We start from the raw sequence: 22,607 nt of genomic DNA on the forward strand, positions 1-22,607 counted from the left end.
TTTGATATGCACAGAGGCCGGAGTATCAGGTCATGAAGCGTTGGGTGATATAAAATTATAAGAAACAATGAAAGACGGGCGATTTTTCGTCGGTGAGCCGATGGAATAAGTGATAAGTTATTTTTCATTGAAGTCATACTAGCAGTGTGGTTGTAGTTAGAGGCTGAACCTAGGGGACGTATTTATTACTAGTTCAAGAGAGGTGATGAGATAAGCATAATTGGGATCCCATATGACAGATGCGTACTCGAGGTTAGGGCTTATGAGCGGCTTATAGAGTATTATATTTAAGGAAGAGGGTGCTTTGGAGAAGTTACGTCGTAAGTACCCGAGCATGCGATTAGCATTGTTAATTACGTACTCTACATGAATTATTCAACTTAAGTTATTTGTGATGTTATGGTGGGTGGTCCTTGACGGAAGGGCACATTTAGACGTCAGTGGACGACTGTATGCTTGGATCGTTCGTTGCTCTTGTGACCGCACCATTTACATGAAGAAAAGTGATGCGGACACCAACTGCTATAAATTTCCTTGTGGTATGGCCCAAGAAAAAGTTCTCAGTCATCTTCTACTCAAATTCACAGTGATCAGCGTTGCTGCAGAATTATGCAACACGGTGAAGATTAGTGCATAGGCTGATAACATGTGCAAATGGGCATCCCGAACTACTCGTTCGAAATTGCGTGCTCGACTACAGCGCACTGTGACAATCACAGGTAAATATTTACAACGTCAGGCGCTCACTTTTTCAATATTCAAATGCGCAGTGCTTGCCTTCACGCACAAGCATATGTCACAATACCCGATATTTATTAATGGGACAGCGATACTAGCTGTAACGCACCACAAGTTTCTTGTAGTTGTCATAAACAGAGATCTATTATAGAAGAGACACGTCGTAGTAAATAAATCTTAACTGAACAGCTTCGTTCTTGTTCTTCGCAACATGGCAGGAGCAAGATGCGGTCTCTCAGAATCATCGCTACTGCAATTGTACAATGCTCTATTTGTGAGATACCTTTGACACAGCATGCCGCTACTCTCCAATCCACGTTTTTAGATACTGTTGTTAGAAATACTCACTCCGGAGGTGCCACCAAATCAGCTCCGCTTCGAGGGGCGGCGCTGGCGTAGCGCTGAGATTGAGCCGCCGCCGGCTTCCCGCCAATCGCTGCGGCAACGTTAAATGTTTTTGTTGGTGTTGGCTTTTTCAGACCACAGCGGCGGAAACTTGAAGGTTAGATTTTGGTGATCACAAGCTGCCATTTCACGAAAAGCTTTTCTGGTGGCAGTCTAGACCTACAATTCTGACTTACATTTCGGATATGATGGCCTAACGTATTTGAAATCCTGGCTTGGTGGATGCTAGAATCGCTAGTGAATATGGTGGAAAGAGTAGTGGATATTGTGGAATCATTAGTGGATATAGTGGAAACAGTAGTGGACATAATGGCTGATGATGGTGAGAGTAGAAAAACTGATGGCACTTGGTGGTGATGGTGGCAAGCCAATGGTGGTGACAGTGGAAAATGCCTACTGATGACGGCGAGAGGGGAAAAATGGTGGCAGATAGTGGTGATGGTGATGGTGGAAATTGCCGACTGATAGTGGCCAGGCAAGACGTGTTTAGTGGAATTCTTGGTGAGCGAGGTGGATCACGGTGGACTAATGGAAGCTTTGTAGATAATGTTGGAATGATAAAAAAGCTCATGATAGTATAGGAAATTACTCATTCATAGTGTTTCATTATTGAATGCACAGAGATATATTTTATGGTCAAAACAAACCAACACTGCTCATTAAGATTTCTAGCACGTTTGTTTTTTTATTCTTGTGGGGTCAACAACGCTTCAAGTTCTGTCGAGCGTAGAATATGCACCGGGAATCTGTTTACATTTCACACACATACTTACATCACTTTGACATCCACGATGTGTTTCTTTGCTGTGATGTTTAGAAGACAATGGTGGATATGGTGGAAAGAATAGTGGATATGGTGCCATTATAAGTGGATATGGTGGAAACTGTGAACAGTTACAATAAATGTTTTACATCGGCACGCAGTTGTCGACAAGTAAATGAGCTCCAGTTTGCAATTGCCCCTTTCAATGTTAGAGCAGAACACAGCGGTCACTTGATGTCGCCTCGCTAGAAACGGAACTCTGGTAATCCTTGCACACTCTATTGCTTGAGCTGCACCTTTAAAATAACAAAGTGCGTTCAAATATGCATAAACTCTCACTTCCGACATGCGTCGAGGTGAGCCCCAGCGAGTTTGAATGTCACCTCTCGGTTACACCACCATGATTTCAACCAAAGGTCAGTCATGCCGACGGAGCCCGTACAAGTGTTAACGGCGTTTCTGGGTTTAAGAATACACAATTTTGACAAGTAAAAATGACAATACAGCACAGCTGTGGCTTTATATACCCTAAATGAAGCCTTTTTCATTGTGTACGGTGTTCGTGCAAGAAGCAACAACAAACATCGATGCGACGCACTTGTAGAATTTCTACCAAATGTACGTCTCCCCTCACCGAGAGCCGCCAACTTCACTGTCTCCTATGCGAGAACATGAACTCGTCAATTCGTATGTTTACTGAACGAATATGATAGCATAATGTTTCTGGCGCACTGTATTCGTTTTGGGCAAGCCGCTATGTAGTTGTTCCTAACGACAGAGCAACAGCGGTGCGCTGGCGCGACTGCGCTGCGCATTGCGCGAAAAACATAAAAATCAATTGTGCGGGCGTATCTATCGAATGAGCATAAAAACGTCGTAAAGCCTGAACAGATATTGCCCTTTGGAACGAGCGAAAAATGTATAATAAACTTGGCGGTAACCGCCAATCAACTCTACCTTCTTCTCAGTCCACTGAGTTTTTTTTTTTCTTGCGGTTATTATTTGTATCAAAAACATAGCAGTGTTGCCTTTATTGCGGTGGCAATCGTTACCGGCAGCAGTTGTTCGTGTTTATCAGATGTGGAAATTTTGTAGCAGGTGCCGATCCTGTCTAGCTCGAGTTTTCAGCACCATTTTCAGCACCAACGTTTTCAGCACCATATTCCACCGAAATGGTGGTGGGTGGAATGCACCATTCCTATGGTGGACGTTTTCTCAATGGGGTAATTATTTGCTAGGAGCACATTTTAGGCGGAACCGTAAAATTTTCTTTTGGAATGTAGACACCTAAGTCTGGCGGTGTTTCTTGAATTTTCACAGATATTATTGCACACATGTCTAAACCAGTATGGGGACTTGTTGCGCGAGTCGGTTCATTCTTACGGTAACCTTTGGGGCAGAATAAGCATCAGAGACGGACATATTGCTTCATGTAGGCTGCCGCAATGCATATTGTCAATGCGCGTGTGTGCCCGACGAAGAGGATGAAACTCGCTTGCTGCTTTAGCTCGAAGCCAGACTGGCAAGCACTGAAACAGCAATTGCAAATATATTTGCAATATATTGACTCGTTACTCAAGTATCATATTTGTTGGAGGTGGAACGTTCCCCGTCCTCATCACGCAGCTCCAGAGATGCCGCATCCTCCAACTTCCCGCCATGGTTTCCAGTGACATCCCGTCGCCTTTTATGTCTGGGACTTCTCCGGCAACCTTTCTCGCGGTCCCAATACCCCGTGATCCCGGGACATTTTCCGCTCAAACTGGCCTCGATGTCGACTACTGGCTTCGCCTGTATGAACGAGTTGACCAAACTCACCGCTGGGACCCAACCATGTTGCTCGCTACTGTTCTCTTCTACTTGAACAGAACCCCAGTACGAAACAAATGAGTCCTACCTCACCAGCTGGGACACGTTCAAGAAACTCACGTGATATCTTTGGGTACCAAACCGGTCGTCACACAGCTGCACGAAAGAAGCTGGCTATGTGTGTCCAATCGCCAACTGAATCACATGTGTGCTATATACAAGAGGTTCTCGTTCTTTGCCAGAAAGTGGACGAGGCGATGTATGAAGCGGACAAGGTTAGTCACATTTTAAAGGGAATCGCTGAAGACGCCTTCAATTTGCTTGTCTACACAAACATCTCGACTATCGACCTCATCATTCAGGAATGCCACCATTTCAAAACAGCAAAAAGTCGTCGGGTGCGCCCTCCTTTTTCTCATATGCCAAACACGGCGACAACGCCCACCTGCTCCAATTCAGTGACCATACCGTCTTTTGAGCTGAGTGTCACACGTATCGTTCGTCGGAAACTTGAAGCTGCAAGTCCAGCGCCACATCAGCCCTTTCTTTCGAACATGCTACGATACCAACGACCCCCGTGGTCTCTGTTATTCAGGTGGTTGGACACGAGGTTGGCGACAAGAATTCGTCAACCTCGTGTTCCCTTTTGCCTGCCCCCGCTTTCGCCCCTTCTCCAGACCAATGCCCATCAATGAATCTCGACGTGACCGATTCGTTCCTCCACAATCTTGCAACCTCACGGAATGACAGACTCCCGACGACAAACTGATCTGCTTTCACTGCCACCACTTTCGACATGTCTCCCGCTACTGCCATGCCTTCTGGTCATCGCCACATAGGAACCTGTCTTTCAGCGCCCATACGAACATCTTCGCCGGTATTCGCTCAGCTGCACAGATTGTGCTTTCGACACACCTGACAGCCACCTTCCTGCTCGTTCTCCGTCTGCTCAACGCCGTCGTTCTCCGTCGCCCCAGCCACGCCCCCATCTCTCGCCACCCAACTTTCCATCGTACCCGACGGAAAACTAGACCGTGCGGCTCCTGGAGTTAGTGCTAAATCATCTCCATCTGAACCAAACTCTCTATTGACGCTCCCTATGCACAAGAACCTCATCGATGTGCACGTGAACAGTATTTCTCTGACCGCATTAGTCGATACCGGTGCTCGCGTATCCATAATCAGTGTTAATCTTTCTCGGCACCTAAGAAAAGTACTAGCACCTCTTCTACAGAAGCTGTACGCGTCACCGACGGCGGAACTGTGCCCGTCCTCGGAATGTGCATAACTCGCATAGGAATCGCCGACTGCTACGTTCCTGTCCTATTGATTGTGCCCTACAACTGTCCTCATGACTTCATCTTAGGGATAGACTTCCTGTCGGCCCATTCTGGTTTGATAGGCTTTTCCGCTGGTACTCTTTGCTTAGACCTGCCTCTTCAGCCGGATATTCAACCCGAACTTTAACGTGGGCTCTATGCCACGGATTTCCTCACTTACCACCTAAAGCCCTCACATTCACCGAATTCACCTCCACATCAGCTGCATTAGATGGGGATTACATGGTCACGCCGATTCCTGATGTCCTACTGGCCCGTTACATCACCGCCCCTCGCTGCGTCGCAACTACAGCTGCCAACCGGATATATCTACGCGTCACAAGTTTCGGCTTCATGAAGCAAGTCCTCCCTGAAGGCATCTTAATTGCCACCTTTCAGTCCGTCACCACTTTTGCGGCCTTCGTATGCACTAATGCTCCTTGTCACCCACCTGATGCCACACGCCTCGACATATAAACATGTCACATGATCGCTAATGACCTCTCGACAGAGCAATAAGCCGCCCTCATTCACCTTCTAGCTTCCTAGCGCGACGTGTTCTGCCTTGACGATAGACCACTCGGCCGAACTACTCTTGTCTAGCAACGCATCATCGCAGGTGATGCTGCTCCCATTCACCGTCGACCGTATCGCGTGTCCGCATCGGATCACCAGATTATTCAAGCCGAAGTAAACAAGATTTTTATTAAAGGCAATATTGAGGTCTCATCAAGCCCACGGGCATCAGCCGTCGTCCTGGTTAAAAAGAAGGACAACACATGTCGTTTCTGCATCCACTACCAGATTATAAACGACTAACGATAAATGACATGTATATTTTGCCCCGTATTGAGGACGCTCTCGATTGTCTTCATGGCGCACGCTACTTTTCATCTATCGACCTTCGATCTGGTAAATGGCAAATTTCCGTGGACGAGAAAGACCAAGAAAGCGCCATCTTCGTCACTCCCGATGGCCTGGACCAATACAGGGTAATGCACTTCGGTCTATGCAACGCCGCAGCCACGTTCGAACGTATGATGAACTCTCTGCTACACGGGTTCAAATGTTCAACCTGCCTGTGTTACCTAGACGACGTCCTCTTATTTTGACCTACATGTGAGACCTACCTTTAGCGTCTTTCAGACATTCTCTAGATCTTCCTCAATGCTGGCCTCCCGTTGAACTCCACGAAGTGTCATTTCGGCCTTCGACAGATTACAGTGTTGGACCACCTTGTCGATGCGTCTGGTGTACGCCGGGATCCTGAGAAAATTCGGCCGTCACGAGCTTCCAACTACCCCGATTCGCAAAGATGTCCGGAGTTTTGTCGGACTCTTCTACTTCAGGCGGTTTGTCTAAGACTTTGCAGCAATCGCCGAACTACTTACCGATCTTCTGAAGAAAAGCGTCCCATTTTCGTGAGGGGTCCACTCAAGCTGCAGCATTCTCTCGCCTCATCACACTTTTTACGGTGCTCCTATCCTGGCCCACTTTGACCCATCCGTCGAAACTGAGGTCCAAACGGATGCCAGTGGTCACGGTATTGGAGCCGTTCTCGCGCAACGCTAACAGGGACATGACCGCAATGTCGCCTATGCTAGCGGCCTCTGTACACCTCCACAGTGCAACTATTCGATCACGTAGCGAGAATGCCTTTCTCCTTTCAAAATTCCGTCAATATTTATATGGCACACACTTCACCGTCGTCACGGACCACCACGCGCTCTGCTGGCTTTCATCCTTGAGAGCTCGCATAGGTCGGCTTAGTCGCTAGGCTGTGCGACTGCAAGAATGTACCTTTGCTGTGACTTACAATTCTGGACGCCTGCATGAGGACGCTGATTGCCTTTCTCGCTATCGAGTTTGCGAACCAGCCAGCGTACCTGACAACGACGCGTGCGTGTGCTCCATTTCCCAACTGACCCACTTAGCCGACGAGCAACGTGATGATGCAGCCTTACGAGCTATCATCAAGCACCTCGACTCTTCTGGATCGAACCAATGTCATCCTGCGTTCCAGAATCGTTCAATATATCGACATAACTTACAACTAGACAGTCCATCTCTGTTGCTTGCTGTACCCAAACATCTCCGCTCGGCTGTACTCCGTGAACTTTACGACGTTCCTACTGGAAGTCGCCTGTGCGTATCTCGCGCATATGACCGGATTATCCATTGCTTCTATTGCCCAGGTCTCGCATGCTTTTTCAGAAGATACGTCGTGGCGCGTAAGGACTGTCAGCGCCACAAAACGCCGTCGACGCTTTGGAGTGGACGCCTTCAACCACTCTACGTTCCATCTGAATCTTCCTTTCGTGTCGGCTTGGACCTACTTGGCCCTTTTCACCTGTCTTCTGCTGGCATTAGGTGGATTCCTATCGAAAAAATACCAGGATTACCAGTATCCCCCATTGCGTGTCAGCACACTTGGTGACAATTCAAACGATGTACAGTGTGTCCTAGTCTACTACAACGCGCTGCGAGGCACTGGGACACACACTGTACAGCGTAGCCAAGTGTCTTAAAGCGCGCTGGGAGGCACTGGTCACGCTGTGCAGTCCCTACCGCACACTGACAACGTTAGCGGCAAATCGGGCCACTTCTGTAAGACTTCATATTAAATCGCGACATGTCGAGCGTAAAATTGACTGAATATGATGTATTCTCATCTATGTGCTACACATATATAGCTTCAGTTTACTGAGGCAATGAATGCGAGTACGCTCGCATCCATTGCCTTGAATTTTAGGGCTAGTAGTGCGACTTTCAAGAAACAAATAAAGAACTTATTCATAACCACCGGTCTACACTATCGAAACTACGTAATGGACCCTCATGCCTCTGCAAACGCTTAAATCGTTCATAAACTTCTATGTCAATTATACGAGTGTCTGTTTTTGAGTTTGTTTCATTGATATTGTTTAGTTGTGAATTATAACGAGATTGACCTCTAATTCTTAAAATGTGTTATGTAAACTTCTTATGCTATTTATGTTTGAATTTTGTGTTTATAATTTCAGGTTGCTTGAAACCAATGTATTGAATATATATATTGTTTAAGCTTTGCACTGTCACGGACTGCGGAGGGACAAGGGCCTTTGTCAGGCTGTTCGCCTTTAGCCCTTTGCCCCTGCAGTGAGCTCTGTATCCGGCTTACTGTAAATAAAAATACTACTACTACTACTACTACTACTACTACTACTACTAAAGCATTCATGTGTTGATTGCGAGGGTCAGGGGCGCTGCCAGGATTTTGCTGGCGGGGACAAAAGACAACTTTGTTCCTGCAGGGGGGGGGGGCAGGGAGCACAGAACTTATGCGTCATGTTTTACCTATGATTTCTCCTGGGGGTGGGGAGGGCAAAAGGAGCGGCATGCAAGAATTTCGGGAAAAAAGGTTCTAGCCCACCCATGGATGCTTCCTTGGCTCGGGTACGCTTTCCTTGAAGTTTGATTGAGTTTCGTCAATGTATTTCATAAACGGCATTGATAGAACTGAGTATTCGCAACACAAAATGACAGTAGTATCAGTACGGTAATCAAGACCAACCTACTCTAGCAGTGAGTCGTTGCGGCTAGTACCGTAGAAAACCGCACGTCCCGGAAGCAGTTATCCCCTTCAATGCCCGAACTTGGTGTTTTTGGCTTTAGATTTGTGTTCTCGAAGGTGAAAATATGACCATTAGTGGGTCAGCTATGATCAAATCTACCCTATAACGATTATTATACTTTTCTAACTGAATATTTACGATTTTCACAGCAACCGTGGCCCAAGAAGTACGGCCCTCTGCCTAGTGGTCGTTTCGGCTAAAGTGAACTGCTGCGACTGTCGTTCGCGGAACGTAAACGAGAAGGACAGAAAATACTTTCAAACTATCGAGGTACGAAAACTACAATGCTGAGTGAGCAGTTCAGATAAACGCTATTTCATACATAGGTATGACTAACCGCATAGCGAGTTACTGCGATTACCGTAACACATCTGCAGCTACGCTAACAAGCTTGGCGGCAAAACGTGCCAGATGGATGTGATCCAAGGCAACCCGCATAGAATGAGCTAACAATAGCAAGATTCGCGCGAGCACGAAGAGACGAACACTGCGTGTGTAAACGACAAATTCAAAACATTCGATACCTGAATTACTTTTTAAATGAAGAAAATAAACTCACTCTCGTGGTTGAGGTGTGGAGTAGTCATTCTTTCGCCGGCACTCGCACGCGTCGGACGCAGGAATCATGGGCTCCCGTGGAGTGGCAAAGGCGGTCCTTGGTGGCCGCGGAAACAGGATTACAGACGAAAGTGACAAGGATTATGAGATCATCTTGCCGAATCTGCCAACAGGTCGTATTGTTTTGAACACAGTGTTTTTGCACGGTGATATTCGAGTGAGGCCTTTCAAGGTCGAAGATTTCCGAGATGCCCTGGACAAGGAGCGTCTGCTTTCCGACGTAATTGCATTGGGCGCCTACCAGATCAAACATGTGTGGGCCGTCACCTTTAACAGCCAGGAGGCGACGAAGAGGTTGACTGATCTGAAAGAACTCCAGGTCAAGGGACGTCGCTGCCTTGTTATCGACCCTCAGGACCAGAAGGTGAGGCTGTGGCTTCACTGGCTGTTACACGGCGTTTCGGACGAAGATGTCCGCACGGCGTTGGCAGCGTTCGGGAAAGTTACAGAAGTGACCCGGGAACGCTGGCGTGTGGAAGGAGTGAATGAGAAGAATTCGACGACCCGCACTGTTTTCATTAAGCTGAAAAGCGGTATGAAAGTCGAGGACCTGCCTCATCAGATACGAGTCGCCGGTGAATTAACCTTAGTGGTAGCCCCAGGTCGGCCTATGCAATGCCTGCGTTGCAGCGGAACAGGACATGTGCGTCGCGAGTATAAGGTGCCTCGGTGCTCTCGCTGCTGGCGTTTCGGGCATGGGGACGCGGAATGCGTCCGTTCGTACGCCGCAGTGACCGCGTCAGCGGAGGCCGAAGATGCGTCGGAACACATTATGTACGTGAGATAAGCAGAGGACGCGGCTGAAGGTTGCGGAGATCAAGTCGCAGAAAATTTGAACTGCACACCTTCAACATCAGTAGACGAATCTACACCGGCGCCTGTGGACACTCGACCAGGTTCTGCAGCTGTATCGACCGAGACAGCTGACAATGCAGTGACAGACGCAGGCTGTGAAGTAGCCGGAGCGTCTGCCCATGTGTCGGAGCAAGGCCAAGTTGCCGATGGTGCCTCCTGTAGCGATGGTTTCGACATGAAGATAGACGGAAACACGTGCAACGCCAGCCGCATCTCTTGGCTCAGCGGTGCCGTTTCAGCCATTAAAAGACCATTGGAAGAACCTGTGAAGACGGGAGACAAGAACAGTGCAAGTAGCGTGGAAGAACCACCGGCAAAGACGCCGACTGGCAGACGCACCAGCATGAGAGCAAGAGCTGGTAGCACCACGGACAAGAAAGCTGTGAACAATTCAGTTCTACTGTGCAGTGAAACCGGGCGGTCAGACGGTCCTGGAGGCGTCTAGCGTAGCGCTAGACGTGCAAGGTAAGCGCCACGCTCTGGGCCTAACTCCTCCACATGGTTGTAATGGCGCCTCAAGTATCATTTAGCTTCGCCACGCTGAATGTTAGAGGCTTGGCTTCAAAGAAGAAGCAAAGCCAAGTCTACCGGTTGTTATTGAAAGAAAGTCTGGATGTGCGTGCTGTGCAGGAGACGAAAGTTGAAGGCGAGGAGGAGACTGGGAGCATGGTGCTTAAGTTTACATCACGGTATTTTGCCACTGTGAGCCAGGCCATAGGCAAATCAGGGGGATGTGTTCTTTTTGTTAGAAAACTGCCAGGATTAGTCATAGAAAATGTCTTTTCTCGCTCTTCAGGCCGAGTAGAATGGTGTGATATTGTTTATTGGGACACTGAATGGCGAATTATATGTGTTTATGCTCCAACTATTGGCCAGGAAAGATCGGGTTTTTTTTCGAATTTACGACAACATATGTGTACCGGTAGGAAAATCTTATTGGTGGGTGATTTTAACTGTGTCTTGAATGAAAGTGATAGATCCAGGAGGTGCAACGTTAAAGATAGATGCAGTGATGTCCTGGCACAAGTGATTATTGAACACGAATTAGTAGATGTAGCGGAGTGTTTGCATAGCTCCCGAGATGTGAAGTACACCCACTTTCAAGGCACAAGTAATGCCCAATTGGATCGACTTTACCTTACTGCAGATGCGATATCCCAGTGTAGCAGTTATAATGTTGTCCCTGTTTCCTTCTCCGATCACTGTCTTGTAAAATGCAATATCGGGTCAAAAAAAGAAAGGAACTCCTTTTCTTGGGAACAGTGGAAAATGAACTCTAACCTCTTAAGGGATGAGTCGTTTAGCGCATCAGTTATTAAAGAAATAAGTAATATTAACATAGAGTGTATGGACAAAATAGGAGAAGAATGGGAGCTATTCAAGCAGCGAATCAAAATAAAAGCAATAGAGAGATCTAGCGTTTTATCTTTTGAATCTAAGAAGAATGAGAAAGAGCTTAGACGGACACTTGAGAGACTAACAGCTCTTGAATGTGAAAAACCTGGAGTATATGGTGACGATTTGCGGAGTATCAAACAGAGGATAGAGGTATATGAGGAGGAACGCTATCGCGGAGCGCTAGTGCGAGCCAGAGCAACATCAATGACTGTGGATGATCGCCCGACGAAGCGAGCGCTTGCATTAGAGAAGAGTCATGCCAGACGAAATCATATATATGCCATTGAAGTTAACGGTATTGAAGTTTCAGACAATGAGAGCATAGGACGAGCGTTTGGCAAACACTACGAAGGACTCTTCGCTGCCACGCCCATTGATTCAGAGGCATTTAAGCAGGAGTTCCTTATCAGAATGCCGAAGTTGTCAGATAACACCAAATCAGCTTTAGAGCTATCTATAACGCCAACGGAAATAGAAAGAGCTATAGATAAAATGAATCCTGGATCTCCAGGGCCAGACGGGCTTAGTGCTTCTTTTTATAAGGAGTTAAAAATGCATTATCCCAAGTACTTGCAGACGTCTTCAATCAAGCTTATAAACTTAATGGCCTCCCTAGGTCCTTTAGTGAAGCACATAAAGTTTCGATACCTAAGACAGAACACTCGGAGAAGTTAAAATTAGTTTCTTCGTATAGACCGATATCCCTAACTAATTGTGATTACAAAATTTTAATGAAAGTACTAGCACGGCGACTTCAAAGGGTAATCAAAGAATTGGTAGGGCCTCACCAAACATGCGGGATCATGGGAGGCTCCATTGTGACTAATATACACAAGATGCGCTGCGTGCTCGAGTGTAGCGATGCCAATCAAGTAGGGGTAGCCATTCTACAGATTGATCTCGAGAAAGCTTTTGATTGTGTTTCCCACAACCTTCTGCTTGCCATTCTTGACCATGTCAACGTTGGTTTTGTAATCAGAGATGGAGTATCTATGGCATACCGGAACTGCACAACCCGACTGGTAATCAATTGATTGATTGATTGATATGTGGGGTTTAACGTCCCAAAACCACTATGTGATTATGAGAGACGCCGTAGTGGAGGGCTCCGGAAATTTAGACCACCTGGGGTTCTTTAACGTGCACCCAAATCTGAGCACACGGGCCTACAACATTTCCGCCTCCATCGGAAATGCAGCCGCCGCAGCCGGGATTTGAACCCGCGCCCTGCGGGTCAGCAGCCGAGTACCTTAGCCACTAGACCACCACGGCGGGGCGACTGGTAATCAATAAGACGCTAGGAGATACAATTAACATAAAGCGTTCTGTCCGTCAGGGCTGTCCCCTGAGTCCCATTCTTTTCAGTTTATATATAGAATCGTCTTGCTTAGCAATAGCTCGAAACAGTTGCATTCGTGGCTTTAGATTACAAGAATCCGAAGTTAAAATTTTGGCATATGCCGACGATGTGGCTGTTTGTTGTATAGATCAAGATAGTGTTACCACTACCATCAGTGTGGTTAAAAGGTTTGGCAAGGCAACTGGCAGTCTAGTAAACTGGGGAAAGTGTCTGGGTTTCCGGCATGGAGAGTGGTTGTCAAACCCAGACTATTTTGCCAATGTTAAATGGGTGACCACACCTGTCAAGTACTTAGGGGTGCCACTGGAATTTTATAAAGATAATGAGAACTACTGGCAAGAACAAGCGAAAGAAATCCGGACGAAAGCTAATAGATGCAACGGTAATCATCTGTCAGTGTTTGCTAGGGCGACTGTCTGTAACCTTTTCTTTGCCTCAAAACTTTGGTATGTGATGCAAGTATTGCATTGTTCAAGGGCAAGCATACAGAAGTTCCATCGCATTTTCGCAGTGTTCGTGTGGGCTTCGAACTGGGAGAGATGCAGTCGAACTAATCTGTTTCGAAAAGTGAAACACGGAGGGCTTAGTTTAACACATCTTTTCATACGCCAAGTCGTAAATAGGTTCTTTTTTTTTTCGCTACACAAGGGACCCTTTCTTACGTACAGTGTGCCAAATGAGACTGATGCGGGCTTTACCTGGATATGTGGTTAGCACGAATGACATGACCGGTGCTGTGCGCGGATATCTTAAAGAGGTTATCCTAAGTGTGCGGTTTTTACCTGTTAGATTTACCAATGAATATTTGTTTTCAGTGACTCGGAAGAAGTTGTACAAAGATGTATGCGATGTTGTTTTACCTGAACCGCTGTACCGTGCAATGTATGCTGGAGGTGAAGGGAAGGATATGCTAAAACGAGTGAAGAGAATGCAAGTGGCTCCTGGCGCGAAGTCTTTCTTTTTCAAGCTGCCCACAGGTACATTATCAGTCAGGACATTTCAAGCAGACCGTGGTTTTTACTTACCTTGGGGGACAAATTGCCTTATCTGTAAAAAACCAGAAAATATTGACCATGTTTTCTTACATTGTTGGGAGGGAGTATATTTTTGGGATGTACTTCAAAGGACGTTACAGAAAGAATTACCTTTAAATTCATATGTACTAAGGTTTCTGCCAATAGTGGACGAAGAGGGAATGCCTTTTGATTTGATTATGCTGTGTGGACTTCACTGTTTATGGCGGCCCCGTATGGCGGGTTACTATCGCGATCAGGATGCACGGCCTGCACGAATGTATTTCCGTGAATGTATGGCCAAGTATGTTGAACTGCAGAAAACTCAGGAGATTTTACCTGAGTGGTTGTCGAGGGTGGAGCCCTTGGCAGTACTTAGGGAATTTTAAATTTCTGTCGGACTGTTACTGCTTGTTTTTGTTCTGCTTGTGGTTTGATGTATGCGCCTGTAAAATGGCAATAAAGCAAAAAAAAGAGGTGAGGAGTAGTGGGCAGTGTGTTGTGCTCAGAATATGTGATGTCTTAAGGTAACAGGTTCGACTCCAGCTCACTCAGTTTTTTTTTCCTTTTTTCACTGCGTGCGTGTTTCAGCCCGAATTACGATTTGCGCATGACCACAAATTTTAAACACGATTTAAAAACCAGACTCAGGCCGATAATTGGTGTCCCAGTGTGCAGCGCCAACGTGCCTCATGCAGCGTGGCACTGTCCCAGTGTCAGCGCACGCTGGTCTAGTAATCAGCTATGGCGCTGGGCTAGTGCCACTGGTTTTTGCGATAGGGATAGCTGGGGCCACTGACTACGCCACGCGCTAAGCCATCACACGTGCCCTTCACACAAGTTGCGCAACAGACGTAGCAGATTTTCTTCAACACGACGTGATCTTGCAACATGGTGCTCCATGCCAGAAGCTCACGAACCGAGGCCGCACATTTCTATCGAGAGTGCAAGCGGACATTTTACACTCATGTGCAACGCGCCGAAAGCTCACTACGTCGTACCATCCGCAAAGAACTGGCCTCACGGAGTGTCTGAACTGAACCCTAACCGACATACTTCCAGAGTACGTGTCCTCAGACAACTCTGACTAAGACCTCGCTATGTGAAATTTGCCTACGATTCATGGTGCCATGGCACAGCCAGTTACTCCCCATTTTTCCTGTTTGGCCGCAAACCAACTTGCCCCTCAATACAGTCATTCTGTTGCCAGCAGCTCCGACCACGGAATCTTTTGCCCTGGGCGCCATCAGATGGGCCGCCCACGCATACGAAGCCGCTCGTGCTCACCTACGGACCTCCCAAGAAAATCAAAGGCGTCGGTATGATCAATGACACCACGATGCGCACTTTTCGCCCGGTTTGTTGGTTCTGCTATGGTCTCCGACCAGGCATGTTGGCCTGTCTGATACCCTGCTCTCTCCGTACGCAGGGCAATACAGAGTGCTTCGTCCAGTGACTCCAGTGACATAAGAAATCGCTCCTGCTGCATCGTCGTCTTAATTCACTCCTCGGGCCACTGACATCGCACTCGTCACTCGTCTGAAGCAGTACCACTCTCCCAATGACGTTCACGTCTAGATGCACCGAGACAGCCCCTTTGCCGACGGGGGTACTGCTACATGTAGGCTGCCGCAATGCATATTGTCAATGCACGTGTGTGTCCGACAAAAAGGATGAAGCTTGCTTGCTGCTCGAGCTCGTAGCCAGACTGGCCAGCGCAGCAACCACACTTGCCAATATTTCTAAATATATTTGCAATATATTGACTTGTTACCCACGTAAATATTTTGCTACTCTACACGTTCCTAATTTTGGGGGCCAAAATGACAGGAAATAAGCTGCTATGACAGCCCGTACATTGTCCGCCATCATGTTCCTTCAGCACGAACTGAGTGGCTGAACTGAGTGGGCTCGGCGGCACGCGAGCGATGGCTTGGGCTCACCGGAATACCGTCTTTCTCATGCAGGTACCCAACAATTGTTCTTTGTTCGCGCGATGCACGCGTTATCCTGCCTTGCTTGTGCTGCCCAGCCCACAGTGTCGTTGCTCTATCGCTTTTGATTGCGGTCTTATTTTGTTGGATTTATTGATGTTATGCGGAGATGTAGAAGAGAACCCCGGTCCTCCAAAAAAGGTGCCCCTTCCGCTGATGATTCATGTGATATAGCCGAAATTCTTAATGAACTCAAAAACGGCCAGTCAACACTGTTAAGCGAAATGAGATCCATGAAAGCCAAACTCGACGAAACCGATACCATGTTCGCGGACATTAAGGTACGTCTAACTAAAATCGAGGGAGACTGCGCGTCCCTTGTGAGCATTAAAACCCAGGTAGAGGAAATCGAGCTTCTAGCCGAGATGAACGCAAAACAAATTTCTCATATTCGTCCCGTCTCGACGATTCCGAAGACAGGGCTCGTCGCCAAAACCTGCTGTTTTTTGGGCTAGTCGACCGTGCAGGCGAAACGTGGGCGCAGTCTGAAGAAAAGGTTATTAGTCACTGTTCAGCCGTACTAAAGATAAACATCCTACCACGGGACATCAAGCGTGCGCACAGGCTGGGCACATTTCACCCGGCTAAAAAAAGGCCGATAATTGTGAAATTCGCCTATTTCAAGGATAAGGTTAAGGTTCTTAGTGCCAGCTGGAAATTTAAAGAGTCGGATGTTGCTATCTCTGAAGATTTTTCGCCTAATACACGCGTGGCCCGCAAGAAGTTGGTTGAATTTGGCAAAGCACAAGGGACCTCCTACAAGCTACGACATGGTAAATTAAAGATAGGTGACGTCACTTACATCTATGACCACAGTAGCGAAAAGGTTGTGCAGCGCGATGCGTAGCGGTTAGCAAACACAACTCCCAGTTCCAATAACAGTATCATATCATTCATTTTTACTAACATCCGTAGCCTGATTCCCAAAAGGGACCAACTAAGCAACGTCGTTACCTCAACCGACTCCAATTTTGTAATTCTTACGGAAACATGGCCAAACCCCTCTATAAGTAATGCAGACGTACAGCTCTATCTCCCAGATTTCGACGTCTTCCGATGTGATCGGGTAAACAGGCGAGGCGGTGGTGTCCTGTTGGGTGCCCATCGTAGTTTGCAGTGCTGTCGTGTTGTTATTAGTTCCCCACTCGAAATACTGTTTATTCGATGCACAGCTGCGTATCCTCCTGTCATAATTGGCGTATGCTATCGCCCCCCAGAAGCCGACGCCTCCTTCGTACCCAATTTCCACGACGCGTTGCAGTTGGTCTCAACCTTACACCCCAACACGCGTATTGCAATTTTTGGTGATTTTAACATTCCGGCTATTGACTGGTGCGACCCCGCTATCATGCCGGCGCACAAAAGCGTCGAAAGCGATTTCGTAAACACGTGTCTTTCGTTCGGGCTTTCGCAGTTGGTCACATCACCCACAAGAACTGCAAACCACTCGAACAATCTACTTGACCTGGTTCTTGCTTCTCACCACGATAGTTTCTCCCCACTCACCTATCTGGATGGTATCAGTGACCATGCTATCATTCATGGTACGTTTCATTGCCTACACAAACGCCCACCGGAATTATCGAAAACAATAACACTTTACGATAAAGGTAAATATCTCGATATGAACGCTGAACTGAGCCACTTTTGCGATTCGTTCTTGTTGGATTTCGAAACTCGCTCGGTTGAAACAAATTGGTCAATCTTTAAGTATGAAACGCAACGTTTTATTGCAAAATACATACCTACAAAAACGATAACAGAGCGGATCGCATCCCCATGGTTCAGCGTTACTTTAAAACGGCTCAAAAGAAAAAGAAATAGGCAATTTAGAGCGGCAAAAACATCCACCGACCCACACACATGGGATAAATATCGAGCAACATCGAAAAAGTTCGATTCACTCCTGTCTAAATTCAAACGCACCTTATTCTCGTCGACACTGCCAGCTCTGATTCGCACTAACCCTAAGCAGTTCTGGAGGACCATTAACCCCAAACACGTAAACCCTACAGTTTCCTTGCTTGACTCCTCAGGAACTGCTATTCCTGACTGCAAGGTTGCCGAGTCCCTTAACTCCACATTCTGCTCATTATTCACCCGCGAGCCAGACGACGGCCCTGTGTCCCTTTCTACTAAATTGCACTCCATCATGCCCAGCATTACATTCCAACCACACGGCATCTCAAACGTCATTGACTCCCTGAAGCTATCTTCGGCCTCAGGCGTTGACGGCATAAATGCAAAAATTCTTAAAAACACCAAACACCTCTCTAGCATCATTCTTAGCCATATCTTCCAGCAGTCCCTCTCAACAGGTTCTGTTCCCCAAGATTGGAAAACAGGAAAAGTGGTACCTGTCCCAAAGAAAGCGTCAGATAACGCGTTTCGTCCAATCTCTCTTACATGTGTTTGCTCTAAAATAATGGAACATACCATTTACACGCACATAGCTAGCTTTCTGAAATACGCAAAGTTCTTTCATTCCAATCAACATGGCTTTCAAAAAGGTCTCTCCTGCGACACTCAATTGGCACTCTTCCTAAGTGACATTAATTCTAAATTAGACATTAACGTCCCCGTCGATGCTATTTTCATAGATTTCGAGAAGGCCTTCGACAAAGTTCCCCACAAGCGTTTGCTATCTAAACTTTCACATTTAAACCTTGATAAACATGTATTTGCATGGCTTTCAAACTTTTTAACTAACCGACAGCAGTTTGTCTACGCTAACAACAGTTCTTCATCCTTATCTCCTGTCCTATCAGGTGTTCCTCAAGGGACGGTCCTCGGGCCCTTACTTTTTCTCATATACATCAACGACCTACCAGACAATATTTCTTCAAGCATTCGGTTGTTCGCGGACGACTGCGTCATTTATCGCCCCATTATCGATCCCAGTGATAACGTAGCACTCCAGCAAAACCTAAGGAAGATAGACGAATGGTGCAACAAATGGCTCATGGTGCTAAACGTTCACAAAACATCCATCATGTCATTCCACAGGCGTCACTCCTATTCCACGTACAAATATTTCTTAAGTGGCTCCGCTATATTTCCTGTCTCGTCCACTAAATATCTAGGTCTTCTCATTTCTCATGACCTTACATGGTCATCCCACATAAATCGCATTACCAGTGACGCGAATCACGCGCTGGGCTTCCTCCGACCTAACATTAACCTGGCTCCGTCCACAGTTAAATTATTGGCCTACGAAACGCTTGTTGCCCAAAGCTGGAATTCGCGTGTGCAGTCTGGGACTTACCACAAGCTAACTCAAGTACAATCCTTGAATCCGTTCAGAACCGTGCGGCCAGATTCATCTTTTCCGATTATTCATACCACACAAGCGTAAAACTTCTTAAACGTAAAGCTAAATTGCCAAGTCTCAAAACACGACGTACAGTAGCACGATTTTGCCTCTTCCACAAATTGTACAACTCATTATCATGCGAAAGCCTCCACATAAAAACTGCTCACCACCCATCGAATCGCCTCAACCACTCAAAAGCAGTACACCCACCTCGTGCACGCACGACCGCCTATCTAAATTCATTTCCTGTTTTGACAGCCATCGAATGGAACAGCCTTCCTTAAAGTGTCGTCACCAAAACAAACCCGACTCAGTTCAAAGCTGCGTTGAAAAACTTCTGTACTGATTATTTTTGTGTCAAGTATGCGATTATCCTTAGTGGTGTTATCTGCTCCGCTGGTTGACATTGTATGCTTTTTATGCTTCGTTGGTATGCTTCGTTGGTTGGCATTGTATGCTTTTTATTAACAGAGCGTGCTTGATACCCTTTCGTGATACGCTCGTGCCGTTTTTGTTTTCTTTTTCTTTGTTTTCTTTGTTTTTTTTTCTTTTTGTGTTTGTTGTTCAGTTGTGTAATTTTCGTGCTTCAACACCCCTCATGTAAAACCCCACTCATTGGGGTCTTTGAGGTACCTGTAAATAATAAAATAAAAAAGATAGCGTAATAATTCCAAAACGACAGAAGATAAAGAGCAAAATAAAACATTAAAACTTAGACACACTGTGAATTTCGAGGGCCGTGTGTCAGCAAGTAGTGGTGATGTGTATGACCTTAGCGCGGAGAACAGTGGTGTTGACAAAGCTACTGGCTTCCCCTCCATTCCAGAATGTGTCTATAAGTAGCTAATTGGTTCACTTCTTTACAAAACCAAACAAAGTTGTAATCCTGGAATGTCCAGCTTATCAAGGATTTTTTTAAACACACTCTTTGTACTGCGCTGGAAACTTCAAAAGCAAAGTCAGCCACAAGGTTGCGCTACAAAACATACTGGCTGATTACTTGCCTGCTCCTTGAAATACCGAGCCTTCAAAGGTGAACATGCTAGCTCTGCCGACATCGTGACACCTTAAACAATTTATCAAGGGAATGCTTTGCGAATTTCGGTTAAATGAGGTTTTGCTCTGCTGCATCGGCTGGCGAGCTGGAGGAAGGCGCATCATAAGTTTTACTTCTTAGTAGAACCTTTTCAAAGCTGTGTTTTCATTTTTGTCATTCTCCGCTTTTTCTCGAAAAGCTGCGGGCTTAATAACCGTCTTTCCTACTTTTTTAGTAGTCGAGCGTTATTTTTGGTGAAGCCTTGTTGGTTTTGTAGATTTCTCTTTTCTTCTACCGTGCTCGCTGATTCTTTCTTGTCGTCTTGATTTGTGGACTTGGTCTTTTCAGGACAGCTATAAAATGCTTCTCTATCTGTTCCAGATCTTCAGGGCTGATGTTGCGGTCGATATGGCAGGGAATAAGCTGTTAAGACAGCCCGTACATCTCTTCAGGAGATCAATATAACTGAGAAAGGCTGATATCATCTGAAAGCTCGAGAGTTTACATGGCTTCCCAAACCAGGTTCGCTGTATGCGCACGAGGAAACAAGCTCCTCCCTAGAACCGAGGACAAAAGTGCACTGTTTTGTTACCACTACTCCCATGTCGATTTCGATAATACCTTTGCTTTGAACAAAATTGAAAAAAAAAACTTCTCCCTAGATAGGCTCCGAATTTTAGTATTGGGACTTTCTTCGGTCTTGTAATTGTGGCATTTAAGATTCTATCTCTGGACATATTCCTGGATTGGAGGGAACGCCAGTAGCTTCTTCAACGTTGGTGTTCTCCATTTTAAAATAAGACACGTCGCCACCACTGGCCGACACTCTGCCCTCAAAATTTGTGGTTTCTTCAAATTTCAGTGTTTCCGTTTCGCGTATCGATGCTGCTGGTTTCGCAAATGTTCAGGAATATTCGGTAATATTTGAGAAAGGCACCGGGCTTAAGCGTCTACCTACCAAGAGGAATTTCGACAACGTTCCCGCCGAGAACTGGCTCGCAGCAAGAGATTAGGTCTGCGGACTCGAAATGTAGGTCTTGACTGACGTCTGGAAGGCATTTCGTAGAATAGCAGCTGTCCAGGCCTTGAGAACTGCAGGGTCAATTGAGGGCTTAAAGTTCCACCAATCGCGATTGTTTCCATCTTGGTAGAAAGCGCAGCAATTGTTATACACAGAAAACGCAACACAAGCTCTCTGTGTTCCGTGTAATATTTGCTGCGCTTTACCAAGATGGACTCATACCAACTAGCCGGATACAATTGTTTATAGAGTTGCAATTGTTTTCCTCAGAGGCATAGCCACTTAAACTGCCCGGCACTCTGTAGGACGCTATGTTCACTATCTCAAACTGATAATTCACTCAAGCATGCTTCATAATCGTGCCAAATGTGAAATACAATTTGCGAAAGATTACTTCCAAAGAAAAATTATTTAAATACTGCCTTTATGTGAACTATTTCACCGCGTTTTATGTTTCTTTAAACGAATCTTCCGTCACTTTGGAAGCCATTCTCCTAATTCCTCGGTTAATTTGAGCCACAGTTCTAGGAGTTTGTGTATGAAAAGAATCTTAACATAAAAAAAATTGGCAGATCCCACGTACAGTGGGAATCGATGATATGCGAAGCACGAATGAGAAATCTCGATATGTCACTTTAAAATCAACACGACGTTATTAGGTGGAGGTAAATGATGCCGTACATGACTTTCGTGTAATGATTATGATGTTTGGATGTATTGTTCACCTTCGTCATCTGTTCAAGTCACGCGGTACCAAACTCAGTATATGTGAAACTAGCAAAACGGCTGTGAGCACGCTATTAGCGTGGTATGTTGTCATGTTCTTGCATGGCACGCGTGTCAGGATTATCATGTTTGCACCGGTCATATATTTCGTCCTCTATTGACGTCACGAAACACCAAATTAGGTATATATGGAGATAGAAAAACAGCCGCGAGCGCATCATGAAGGGCCTATTATACTCCAATGTAGTGTTGGCGAGCGCGCACGCTGGGCACAGTGACGCTACGTTAGCAAAACGCGAGCACTCTATAGTCTGGCGCCAGACGCAACCAGCGTCCGTCGGCACGGCCCGACGGCAAGAAGCGTGAAATGTGACATGCTGCAATTTGCGCTTTACACAGACAACACTGCGTCTCCCTCTTTGCGTGATGGAGGGACGCCGGACGCGCTAAAACGCGCATGCGTCAAAGCAACCAGCGCAGCGCGCGCCTGCTCGTATATGGCAGGACCGGCACCTGGCGTGGCAATGCCGGCGTGACGCGACGAAATGAACGCCGGCGAGCACGCGCACCGTGTCACGTTCAAATGTATTGGCACCTTGACTGTGGCATGTAGCCTTGTTCTCAC

The 22,607-nt window shown here is 46.4% G+C and overlaps 1 protein-coding gene across 5 annotated transcripts in view; it reads right to left on the reverse strand.

The window, feature by feature from the left end:
• LOC142804141 (venom metalloproteinase antarease TserMP_A-like) overlaps positions 1 to 22,607 on the reverse strand; it is a 151,790-nt gene that overhangs the window by 19,759 nt on the left and 109,424 nt on the right. For 2 of the 5 annotated variants that reach the window (XM_075890743.1, XM_075890740.1), the window contains 2 exons: positions 21,194 to 21,327; positions 14,257 to 14,338 (listed from right to left, as the gene is read on the reverse strand). The exons of 2 other annotated variants lie outside the window; for them this stretch is intronic. In XM_075890743.1, coding sequence (XP_075746858.1) covers positions 14,278 to 14,338; positions 21,194 to 21,327 — 195 coding nt within the window. In that variant the 3' untranslated portion in view covers positions 14,257 to 14,277. Of the gene's footprint in view, positions 1 to 14,256; positions 14,339 to 19,780; positions 19,833 to 21,193; positions 21,328 to 22,607 lie in introns of those variants that run through there. One more of the 5 variants, XM_075890741.1, reaches the window with a different exon arrangement.

Source organism: Rhipicephalus microplus, chromosome 3 (genome assembly GCF_043290135.1).
Source record: "Rhipicephalus microplus isolate Deutch F79 chromosome 3, USDA_Rmic, whole genome shotgun sequence".
Taxonomy (NCBI): domain Eukaryota; kingdom Metazoa; phylum Arthropoda; class Arachnida; order Ixodida; family Ixodidae; genus Rhipicephalus; species Rhipicephalus microplus.